Consider the following 12,979-nt stretch of genomic DNA (forward strand, 5'->3'; position numbering starts at 1 on the left):
CTTGAGTACTTCAAAATGCAGTATTTTTAAAAAAAAAAAAAAAATTCATCAGCAACATTCTACTTCAAACACATTGTTTTGTTTTGTTTTTTTCTGGAGCTGATGATGGGAGTAGCTAAAGAGTGAGCCATCTCACTTCCTTTCCATCTCTATTAAGAGTTGTACAGGGAGGCGAGTGATGATGTTACATGTCAGTGTTCTTAAGTTCAACACACGTCTTAGTATTGGGCCAGAAAAGGGACAAATTCAGTGTTTCCATCACAGCCGATCAGAGCTGGAATCGACCTGTGACTACTACAGAGTCATTTGACCTGGGAATGATTACAGATTGTACCGTTTCTTACTGGAGACAAAAGCCATTACCATCACTCTACATTTACATTGAGAGTTTTGTGTGTGTGTAAGAGAGAGAGAGAGAGAGAGAGAGAGAGAGAGAGAGAGAGAGAGAGGGAGAGCAACAGGCATCCTCAGAGCTCTGTGTTTTCATCTTACACCCTGTGCAGACTGAAATGTTAAGTTTATAAGACCTCAGACCTCCATCATCTGATCCATCTAGTTTTGGCCAAACACTCAGTTGACTGCCCACTTATCTGTATGATTAAATGTGTGTTCTGCAGCCAAACAGCCGTGTAAACTGAGCCAATTGAATTTGAATAAAGAAATGACTGAAGGCTCGAGCTTTGCATGTGCAGCATGTCATTCTCTAGGATATCGTGATTGGTTTAGTTGGACTGTGGAGTGAAAAGGGGACAAGTCAAATAAAGGAGAGCAAAAAGAAAGAAAAAGATTTTAGACAGTGTAGACAGGGGGGCAGGTGAAGTTCTTCATAGGTCTTCCTGGTGCTTGAGGAAGTGTCTGCGGCCTTTTGAACAGCAATGGGTTCAATTTCTGAGTCCGACTGCATCTGGGTAAGAGATGGTTGTTCCTGCTTGTTCTTTGGATGAAGCTTCACTGACGTCTGCTTGTTTGATGACTCACTTGCTTCTGTGTAGGTTTTAACTTAAACATCAAGTTGTTCAACCACTGTAGCTGGTGAGATATCACGAAATATGCTAGCCAGCCATGGACACTGAGCTAACTGGCTTGCTTCGTGACCTTTCGCAAGTCTTCCTTCACTAACTAGAGAAATACACTCCACACTATTCCTGTTGTTGAAGAAAAGAAGAAAATACTTTGGCTGAGAGAAGTCATAGAAAAGTGGATGGTGCAACAGTGCTATGATGCTTTCCTTTATTTTGGACTTAGGGTCTGACTGGACTTTTGCAGGACAATGTAAAATATTGTCCATTGGGCCTGTCATAGTTTGTTTCTTACTGTAGTAGAGGGATAACAAAACTCAACTTTGCATTCTCAGTGTGTGTAAATAACACAATAGGCAGATTAAGTGCACATGTTCCTGTGTCTGCTCGAACTGACGCCAATAATGTGCTTTATTGCCTCCACACACTCCTACATCCCGTTTGACCCTGTAGAATCTCACAGAGTGTACGTAGCTGTGTTTGCCTGTAGGTATGAGTCTACTTTTTTGTGTGTGCCTCCATCCCTCTCACCACCTTTCCATCTTCTGCCTCTGCTGCCTCTCCTCCCCATCTCCACAAAACCCCCCATTGCTTTTCAGTAATGGTGGTTCTATGTGTGTGTGTGTGTGTGTGTGTGTGTGTTTGTTGTTGGGGGGTGGGGGGTGCAGATGGTCTGGTCAGAGAGAGAGAGGTAGAGCTAGAGTGAGTGAGAGAGACAGAGAGTGACTGGCGAGCGGCGGGTTTTTTTGGCAGGGTCAGCCAGTGGGAGGGCCCATTGTGATGCAACGTTGCATAAATAATGCCACGGGGCTTCTAAATGCTCCGTTGCCATGGGGACCATTGTGCCTCAGTGAACACTGAATCTGTGTGTGTGTGTGTGTGTGTGTGTGTGTCATGGCCCCTAAGGAGGGAAAGAGAAAGAGACATAGACAAGAGGGAGCGAGAGAGAGAGGGTGAGTTGCAGTCAGCTCAAGTGACACTTGTAGTCTATCGCTCTCTCCGTGTCTTTATGTCTGTCTCTCGGTTGCTTGCTGTGTTTGACCCAGGACAGATGAGTGTTTGGAGGAGGGACAGGGAGTATTGCTGTTGCTTTTTGACCAGAAGCAAGCAAAAGCAAAAAAGCGGGATACTGTGTGGTGTTGTGTCTCTCTGTGAAGAATGGTACATGTGAAGGTATGTGTGCTCACTGCTCCCACTCCTCTCTTTCTCTTTTTCCCACCTTTTTATTCTTTTTGTTTTTTTCAGAATGCATTCCATCGTGGTCTCTGCCTCTTCCTCTGCAGTAACAGGTGCCCGTCAGCCCTGAATTGGAGGGAGCAGAGACTGGAGGGGTGGGAGGGGGAAAGGCGCTCGCTTTTGTTTGGATGTTTTCAAGAAGCCTTACACCCGCAATTCTCACGGCTCGCCATCCAGCTAGTTAGTCATCTTGCTTAGCCACTCAGTCTGTGTGCTCTCAGCTGTAGAAGCGCCAAAAAAAGCCCAAAAACAAAGAAAAACGCAAGCGTTTCGTCTTTCCCTTCATCTACTCTGGAGATGTTACCGCGAAGTAGGTTGTTCTTTTTCTTTGGTCTTCATTTCTTCATATCATCTGAGGAAGGTATTTAGACTGATTTGACTGCAGAAAAAGTCTGATCACCCAGGGAAACAAGTATGGTTTTCTTGCGTGCAGTGGCACTTGAGATGTAAATAGAAATTCAAGTTCTTAACTCTGTGATGGAATTTCTTGTAGGCTTCTTGGGAGCTTTGTAGCAAGTGGCTGCTGTGTATTTGCAACAAAGGATTACAGCTTTTGACTTTAAATTAGCCTTATGTGATGAGATCATATCACCCATGTGTTTCCTGCAGATGACTGACTCCATGCTAAAACTTTTAACACACACTGACGACTGATCTAAGGCCACTAAGCTCTAAAAATGCCTTTGCAGTTTTATTACATGGCTTTTATTTGTGTCCTCTTCAAAAATGATTTATCGTGAGCTCAGTAAATAAAGCCAACTCAGCGCAGCTGATGTAGCCAGGTGACTTTTTTATTACTATTTTTGTTGAGCAGCTATATTTTCATCCGCAGTGCAGAGTAAACACATCGATGCATCACCATGTTGAAGTTGTGAAAACAGGGAAGAGTCTGCATGTTGCCCTCTCTGTGTTCACACTTGAGAGACTTAACAGCAGTGTGTGTGTGTGTGTGTGCATTGCAGCATGTTAACGTCAACAGACTGTTCTGTAGAGTTGAACTGCGGAACATATATGCTGTGTGGCAGTTGCATGCAAGTCAATGGGAAACCTCCTGCAACTCTGACACTGTTTGTGGGTCAATATATCCACTCAGTGTCACAGCAGCAGTAGTATTTGTGGGTTCCCATATAACTCTATGAATCCATGCAAATGCATTTATGCCTAACCCTGCACAAACCGAGTGGTTTGACATTTTATTCACTTTTAATGACGTGCAATTGCTTTTTGAACACAGAGCGTAAAGCTTGATTTGGGTGGAAACTCCAGGAGGGTTGAGTGTTAAATATATGGAACAGCCCATCTGGCTCAATGCGTTGTTGACAGATAAGTAAAAAATCAATAAATACAATGTGTGCTTGTGTCACTTCGAAGGTACTTTCACATGGAGATACTGTAGTGTGCGATTTCACTGAAAACTTCAGCAGCTGATTATGAAACCAAGTGAAATATATGAAGGTCCATTCACCTGCGTATCCAAAATTGAAAGTTTTATAGCTTTTGAATGAGCTCTCATTCAGAACGGCTCCTCTTTATTCAAAGGCTGTCAGGGGAACTTGGATTAATTCTATCACCTGTTGTGACATGATTTATTATAGTTCCATCACTTTTATTATCTGGAAGCCCACACACACTGTCAGAAATCAATTTAAGATTTAAATTTTAGCACCAGCACTCCAGTGTTTTGGCACTGTGTGCTCTTGAATTTATTTGAAACAATCGACTGTGCAGTTTGGATTAATCTTTTTTTTTTTTTTTTTTTTTCACAAATTAGTAAAATGAGTTATGTATAATCAGCTGTAATGATCGCAGCAGCAGACACAAATACTGTAATCAGCTGTTGGTTTGTTTGTGCATCAGTTAATTAGTGGTTATTCATCACACTTACATAAAAACAATGGGCCGCAAGGAAAAGCCGCTCGTAGGAACAGATTTGTTCTTCAATAGCACATATTTTTTTCCTTTTCTGCCAGTTTTCAAATTTTCTCATAGATCCGAACCAAATCTATGATGGGCTCTGGCCTGTCAAACGACTCATACACAGATGGCTTGTCTTCTGCACGTTATATAACATTTTGATGTACATCATGGCTTGCCAGTTCCAGTGTTTCTAAATTTTTTTGTCATGGGTATTTTGGCAACTTTAACAGTTCTAAAGATGTGAGAAATATTGTCATACTCCAACAGCTGCTTCAGGTTGTTCATACAGTCATTATTAAGGTGCTAAGCTGTGAGATGTGCGCTTACTGTGCAACTGCCAACAGTGCTAAATGTGTTGTATTTTAGGACTGCTCATTCCCAACAGCTGGAGTTCAGCTCTGTAGCCTCAAATTGTTCTTTTTCTCTTGGTTGGCACTTGTCTGCAAATGAAGCAGAACAGGCAGCCTGACAGCATCAGTAACAGTTTGTGCTAACGACCAAAGTTAGGATGATTTTGTTTGCAGTAGACTAGGCATCCATCTTGACACATGTTTCACAAACACAGGCAACAGACAAATCGAAGTCCAACAATCAGAATTTTCAAAAAATAACAATAAAAACACCAAAATAAATAACCACTAAAATAAGATTTAATGGAGGTAATAACTGAACATGACTTCTACAGCATCTGCGCAATTTCACTGCAACTTTTTTATCTGAGTGATGGCTGCTGCAACGAAACTATTTTTATACCACTATGTTCTCCACCTTGGGACGCTAAACCTTCATCCAGGAGGACGAAGCTATAAGTCTGGTGAGCATTAGAGTAAAGCTCGATGTCATAAAATAACAAATGTTTTCTCCAAAACACCCCCCCCCCAAAACTTCATCTGTTTCATGAGCCTTGGAGTAGCAGAATAACAAATGTCACATTTGTGATGGCTTTAGCTGGGTGTCACAGTTTTGTTACAGCTCAAGCACTTCTCAGACAATTGTGTGAAACTGGCAAACGCAGTGATATCTGGCTTGTTTTCCCACCACAGACTGCAGAGTCCATTTCACAACAATTAAAAATGTGTCTGAGGCACCGGAGCCAAATTAATGTTCAGGATGACTGTAAATGTGACAGTCAATAAATAGACAGAATGTTTTGACACATTCTCTCTCTCTCTCTCTCCCTCTCACCCCCTCACCCCCTCTCTCCCTCTCTGTCTCTCTCTCTCTCTCTCTCTCCAGGAGTTGCAGTTTGAACGTCTGACCAGGGAGTTGGAAGCAGAGCGACAGATTGTTGCCAGTCAACTGGAGAGATGCAAGCTTGGCTCTGAAACTGGAAGCATGACTAGCATCAGGTGTGTGTGTGTGTGTGTCTGCGTGCGTGCGTGCGTGCGTGTGTTTGTCTCACACCCGTCAGAGCCTCTTCTGTACACTCTACCTGTGGGTGTCAGCTGTGCTCTTGCAGGTGACTGGCTGTACAGCCGGTCACATTAGAGGTACGCTCCTTGATCTGTGTCCAAAATCGTCTCTACGGTTCAAACCGCAGTTCAAAAACGTTGTTGTTTTGTTTTAGAAGTCAGAGGGAGAGACAGAGAGAGAGAGAGAGACTGATCTCTTTCTGCCTTCTTCTGATGCACACATCTTGTCTCTTCTCTGATACTCACACACCTACTACAGCAAGTGCTTGGCGCAGCTGCAGCATGTATTTATATTGTTGTTTGGTGCATTGTTTGTTTCACAACCTAAAGTCTCAGGCAGAACTTCAGGGACTAAATGTTGAAAAGACTAGCTGCCTTTACCTGCTCCTAAACCTTCAAATTCTAATTCGCATAATACAGACATTCCTCTCAGACAGAGCTAAAGGGTTGGTTAATATATCTGGTGTCCAATTTAAAGCAGCATTCATAGATTTTTTAGTTACATGTGTGAAATCTGTAAACACAACACTGACAAATTATTATCAAGTTGGTATGGCAACATGTTGGGAGGCAGTTCGTCTAATTAAATGTCCAAAAGACACGAAGCAACACTAGCAGTCTCACTGCTAGTGTTATCCCTCTTCGTGCACGTCAAAATAAACATGCAGAATAACAACACTGAGCTGCAGAGGGCAGTTCGAGGTCGAGAGGTGTTCAGTCAGGAGTCATTGTTAGATAGAAAAGGACAATGAAAGCCTAAGGAGAGTAACTTAAGATGTTTTAGAAACCCCATTGTATGTGCATGGAATCCCACGAAAAAGTGTAGGAATCTGTCAAAAACTAACAAGTATATGAAAGTTTATTGAGGGCATGAAGTTGCCCTCCGGAAGCTCTTATCTTCAATCTGCACATTAACTACACACACTGCAGCACCTTTAAGCTCAGAGGCGCATTAGGGATGAATCAAGATCACTTGGCAGCTGAAGAATTTGAACTTCAAAGAAATCTAATGTCAGACTGACACCTCTGATTTTAACACACTAAACCTGGATGTGATCACGTCACTGACTACTGATCATGTAGTTTCTCACATTAATAATAGATGCTTCAGAATGGGTTATTACATAACCTGTATTATAGCATTACAACTTACTGTCTCAGTGTGTGACTTCATATCTCAGCACTAGAGCTTAAAATGTCGAATGTACGAAATGTACGACACTCACGTTTGATAACAGTAGATGCTATTCATAGTTTAAATGAATATGACATGACATGATATTAATTGTCCCTTAAAAACAGCAATTACCTCTCATAAATAATCAAACAATGTGTGGCCATCACAAGCATCCGTTGTGTCTGTACATGGCCTTCTTTTTTGGAATGAGTAAATTGGAGACAATGTGAAGAGACCCTCATATTATCTGCTGTTGATTGAGTTTGGACCGAAGCACCATCCCTGCTCTGAGCTCTAAGGACACATTCTACGCATTCCATACCGTTCCACTGTGAAAACAGCACTCCTGACACAATAGTGGTAATGCACTTAGCCTGCCTCTCAGGACAATGTAACACGATTAAAGCCTCTGTCTCCATTTCTCTGTCCCACTCGCTCTCTCATACACACACATAAATAAACGCACACAATCCATCATCTTTTCTCCTCTCTCATTGCGTTAAGCGAGGGGGGACTCCATCCGTCTCCAGCTAATTACTCATCTGCCGGTATTGTAATTTTCATTTCAGTTTGAGGGGCGGATCAACAAAGAGCAGAGAGAGGGTCTAAAGCCGATTCATTCACGACACTAATGAACTGGTGCATGCATTTAGCTCCTCGGTGCTGTCACAAGGCCACATTGAGGGGGCCCCCATTTAAAACAGCAGCAAAATGGGAGACAGAAGACGTGTGGAGTCCAAAAAAACAAGTCTTCCACTTCATCACCCAGCTGCGCACAGATGCAATAAAGCCTGCCCCTTTTCAAAAACTGGATTACATGGGTTTATTATTTAGTGAGGGGCAGAGTGTCTTGTTGATTACACTGTCTTCTACTGCTTTTTTATTAGCCATCCACTTTGTTTGACTTGGAGGTAATTACAAAATGGACAAATGGTTTGGCAAGACACACAGGTTCACCAAGGCAATATTCTGGAGGTTTGTAGTGCCTAAAGCATGTAGGATTTATTGTTCAATTACCCCTGAAACATTTGTATTGTTACTTTATTGTTCTGAATAGTTTTATTCATCACAGCTTGTCCCGGTGAACAGAAGGAGCAGTGTTTAATCGGCAGCTACGCTCCATGTACAAGAATTCATCTTAGTAGCATTTGTGCTGAGACGTATTGACAATATGCACAACAATTAAATTAGGAACTTGAATATATTTTCAGGAAGTAGCTGGAAGTAAAACTAAATTGTGTATTCCTTTAGTCATGTCGACTTACTTTGGGTTTTAATGTTTTCTCATGTTAGATTAACATGAGTATGTTAGCATGACTCAGACACGTGGCTGTTAAAGTATTTTTCCTTCTTCTTCTGTGAGATGATAGCAGTCGTTTTTTTAGTCATCTGACTCACTATGTGCTTTCAGATTGGGACAGTATGGAATAAGGTCATTTTTCACCAAGAGGAAATGTATTAGTCTCATTTGGGCTGGATTAGAATTGCAGCTGCTAGCTACAATTTAATTAAATATGTATATGTGTCATGTTAGCTGGCCAGCATTTAGTTATGTGTCTCACATAAAAAAAAAAGTAGCCAAAAAAGTGTACCTTGCAAAAATACAGCTTCACTGATTATTTTATCGCTTTCCAGCAAGTTAATTTATTTGAACATGCTGAAAATGTCCGTACTTTTAACTATTAGGACATTGTAGCGTACTTGTGTGTCTTTTGCCCAGTGGCTAAGTCGTCCATTGTTTGTAAACGGGAAAAAGTCATATTACCTTTGCTTCTAGGAAAACACTATATTCTAATCCAACAGAGCATGAAGTTTCATACCTGACACAAGCTCCACTTTATTTGCTTTGCTCCAGAGGGGACGCATTTGGTTTTTATTGTTTGTTTGTTTTTTTTTTACAGACATAGCCTGGTAGTTGTTCCCTCTTAACTCTTAAGACAGTTCAGACTTGCATCTATAAAAGATGTGCTATGTCAAATCTGAAACTGCTCTGGCCAGGAAGCAATGTTTCTGTGAAAACTCCTTTTCATACAGTCCTATTGGCTTTCCCAAATGAGCAGCTCTAGTTTCTGCTCGAAGACAGAATGCAGGTTCACAGACTGAAACACATAGATATAATATAACCACAATACAATGGCTGTGTGGGGCTTTCAGACACTTTGGCCGGTGCCTGTGTTAGACAGAACAGTAGGAAAACAACAATGTTCACTGCCCTTTAATGAGCTTGTTCTGTTTTAACTTAAGAAATAAGGTGAGGACAGAACAGATTCCCCTAAAGCAATTAGTGTAAATCATGCACCAAATTTTCCATTGTTTTTTTTTTTAGGTATAAGATAAGATAATCCTTTAGTACTCCCATAACTGGGAAATTACAGTATTACAGCAGCAAACAGGATATAGAGAGTGCAAAGCATGCAAGGATAAGGGAAGGATGTCCATTCAAAACGAATAAATAAGTCATAGAAGTTGACTTTCTTCATCTTTGATGTTTAGATTTTACAACTCTGTTAAAACGTAAGCCATGAAGTTGATGAAACAATGGAAATTTGTCCAGAGATAGACAGATTAAACCACAGAAAAGTTGAATTATGAATCAGTGTTAAGTGCAGCTGGTATTGGCGGCTCAGGAATCTGGCTCCTGTTGTTTTGTGGGAGATAAAGACTTTCAGAGGTGCTAATGAGCTCTTCAGCTCTGCCTTTGTTTCCTGTTTTAATCAGTCACCACAGGTCACGGTGTCTGCCACGACATATGCTGCTACTTTATCACTTCAAAAAGCTCAAATCCACTGTGTGTGTGTGTGTGTGTGTGTGTGTGTGCGCGCGTGTGTGTGTGGGTGGGTGTGTGCGAGACAATGTTTTTGTCTGTGGAAAGAAGAGCATGACATATGTTGCCTGGTTCTGTTAAAGCGCTAGTCCACCTCAAATGTTACTTGAGGAGTACTTGTACTTAGCTTACATGACCCAAGAGGTGGAAATAGATGGAGGCAAATTATGTCAGTGGTCAGCACTGAAGAACTATCCTTTTCTGCTTGTCAATTAAACTCAATTACCAGTCACATCCTGGCACTCACTCAAGTCTCTGTGGTGGCTTCAGCAGTTAAAATCAACAACCTTTATGTTGCTTTAGTCAATATTTATACTCGTATTGTATTTAATATTTCAGTAACAAAGTAATATGCATAGCAAATGCATCGCTCATGTTATAGGTGGTCTTATTAAATAGCTGAAATGCCTAATTCCTGACCTGTTATTAAGTTTTCCTTTCTTGCCTGCCATTACTAAATGCAATGCCCTTCTGCTCCTCGTCTTGTATTGTTTACTTTCCCCACCATTCACTTTTATAGTTTCTCATCTTGTGCGTTCACCATCTCTTGCCTTTCACATTTTTTATAAACTGTCTGTTTTCATTCCTCTTCACCATCTTTATCTGACCTCTCTCAAAGTCAGCTGTCCCACACAAGGTTAGTTTGCCAGATTAGCACAGTTAAGAGCCCTGGGGCAATTTCAAATGGGTTTGGTTGCAGATATGAAGACAGGTTCAACATTCATACTGAGGCCTTGCTCAGAGCATAGTTTTGATGCAATTTTAAACCAACCCGGGAGCGACTGGTTGAACCTGATCCTGCAAGAGTGCATCATTGGTTATCAATCTTTGATTTGAACGTTTAACAAAACAGTCAGAACTTGTCTGAAATTGACCAAAGATGAGAAACCACCCAAAGAACAAGATCTGTCTCTGTTGGTGTGCCTCACTCTGCTGTTTTTACCTGCTCCCTGGATACAATCCTTTTATCTAATCATCCAGCGAGAACACACCCTGTAAATACAGATATCGGAGCTGTTGTGCCACTGTGGTGGCCATTCCACTCTGCTGGTAGAGTAACAGCCACCTCCCAGGGCCGGCTATTTGTCTGTCGCTTTTGGCTGTTCATATTTGCGACATTTGTCTGGTAGATGCATGCACGGCTGCGTGGCCACCAAGCAGCGAGTGTGTGTGTGAATAAGCTTGGCTGTAACAGCAACACCCGGAGAGACCCACTGCCACTTGTCTGGAGGGAAAATGCAACCCTTCTAGGGAGCCCAGCGAGGGCCCCATTACCTAGAGGCTGTCAGGGCTCTCGGGTGCCAGCTTAGACTCACAGTACTGTTGCTCTCTGCGTCTCTTCAGCACACATACACTTACAGTTGCACAGGGATGTAGCTTTTCAAAGAACTATTACTTGTTTTTATCAAACTGAAAAACGCTTTTTAAAGAAAGGTCCCTAAAAGTCCTTTGAGGGAAAAAGACTTCTCACACTGAGACAATTTGAGGAATGCATTACAGTTCCATGCAGAACATTTCCAGCTAATATCAGGCCTGTCAGGCAAAGAATTATGTTCTTTTACAACCCAAGTTTTCTTGGTGAGTAAAATGCTTTTACAACTAATGGGAATGAGAGCTAAAACTAGGAAAACAACACCTACAGCTAGATTATTTCATTTTATCTCATCAAAAAGAGCTTTCCATCTTAAATAAACTCCTTCACCTCCTTCACAAGTTTACTCTTGAAAATGAAATGTTGTTTCTGCAGAATAACATTCCTGTAATAACATTTTGCTCTACATTTGTCCAATGATAACAATGTGAAAGGGCAGTCAGTTAGACAGGACAATGGATCCTATAAGTGATGGAGGTCAGACTTAGCTGGAGAATCCTGTTTGAACAAATGCAGCGCTCATTTAAAAACTTCAACTCTGATCCCAGTAAAGTTGGAATGCTGTTATAATTTGGCAATCCCTCTTGTCATATACTCAGTTTAAAACAGCACAATAGACAACGGATTTAATGTCTGACCTCATCGGCTTTACTGATTTTTGTAAATACATGCTTATTTTGAATTTGATGTCAGAAAGGTATATGCTGAGAAAGGTGTATGCTGGTCAGAAAGCACCTGTTTGGATCATTCCAGGTAAACAGGTTCATTGATAACCGGTAATAATATCATGAATAGGGATGAAAGGGGAATCCTCAAAAGGCCCAGTTGTTAACAAACAGAGAGGATCCCTGCTGTGCTCTACAGGGTTTGTGCACACCCCACCACAGCCCCACGAAACCAACCAACAAAATCCTGTTTGATTTCCTTTACTTGGCTGCTGTCTCTTGAGTTCTCCAGCTGCCATAGCAAACTTGCCCAAGAGTCACCTGTTGCTCATGCTGCAGGGTTGCAAGGTATGCTAGCAGTGTGATGAAAATCTTCTCAACATCAGCTGATGTTGTCAAGAGGAAGTTGCAGCAGGCAGGGAACAGCAGTTGGGAGTGGTGGAAAGATCACTTGTGACAGGCTAGCTCCTGTTAGCAATGCTATCAAGTCCTAGTTGGAGGTCTGTTCCTTCTTTGAGTAGTGTTTCTCATAGCACAGCCCTCCTTTTCTGGGCTTATGGTTAGAAGAAATAAACTATGCAGTTTTCCCATACAATTTTGGCATTTGTAAAGTAGGGCCTTTACGTAAATGAATTTTGTACAACCACAAGAAAGAATCTCAGAATGACGAGGCTGCACACAGCTGAGTCATACATGGCGGACACTTTAGTTCCCGTGCGCAAAGCAGAATCGTGAAGTTACTGTCTTTATCATAGTAAATTAAAACTGCAGCCGTTTGAGCTACAGCAGAGCAGCGCACTTAGATGTGTTTGTGTGGACACGAAGCATCAGAGACGTGGTGAGACAAGCATACAGAGACACACGGTTAATGGAAAAGCCTGAAGACTTCGCTGTTGAACTGTAGTCATTTCCAGTTGTAGCTTTACATCAGTGCTGTAATTATACACAGGGATTGTTTTATAGAAAGGCTGTCATTGAGTGGATTAGTGCAGATTGTGGGAAATGAAAAACATTTACATAAAGTGCATTAAGGCTTTTGCTTCTGATTTTATAGGTTGGTTATAATTGGGTAGCTCTGATGAATTGTAAAACGGAATGCACACTGTATTCATGAATATGATCTCTGTATTTATTAGCCGTTTTAACCACAATGTGTTAAAACCTTCGCAGACAGACCCCTGAAAGCCCAAGAAGTCTCAGTGTGGCTTCACGTGTGTGCGGTGAATTGTTTTTCCAATTCCAACAGTTTGGGTTATGATTTGCTATAGTTTCGTTAATAAAAGAGTTATAAATGGGAGGCAGAACTCTCTGGGATCTAATTGACTTCAGAAATACAGTAAATACTTAGTACCATGAA

At 41.5% G+C, this 12,979-nt stretch overlaps 1 protein-coding gene across 10 annotated transcripts in view; it reads left to right on the plus strand.

The window, feature by feature from the left end:
* The window catches only part of ctnnd2b (catenin (cadherin-associated protein), delta 2b), a 146,614-nt gene that overhangs the window by 41,282 nt on the left and 92,353 nt on the right, over positions 1-12,979 (plus strand). For 8 of the 10 annotated variants that reach the window (XM_046408255.1, XM_046408258.1, XM_046408257.1 and 5 more), the window contains one exon: positions 5,409-5,521. In XM_046408255.1, coding sequence (XP_046264211.1) covers positions 5,409-5,521 — 113 coding nt within the window. Of the gene's footprint in view, positions 1-1,944; positions 2,193-2,278; positions 2,566-5,408; positions 5,522-12,979 lie in introns of those variants that run through there. The other 2 variants (XM_046408262.1, XM_046408263.1) reach the window with 2 other exon arrangements.

Source organism: Scatophagus argus, chromosome 13 (genome assembly GCF_020382885.2).
Source record: "Scatophagus argus isolate fScaArg1 chromosome 13, fScaArg1.pri, whole genome shotgun sequence".
Taxonomy (NCBI): domain Eukaryota; kingdom Metazoa; phylum Chordata; class Actinopteri; family Scatophagidae; genus Scatophagus; species Scatophagus argus.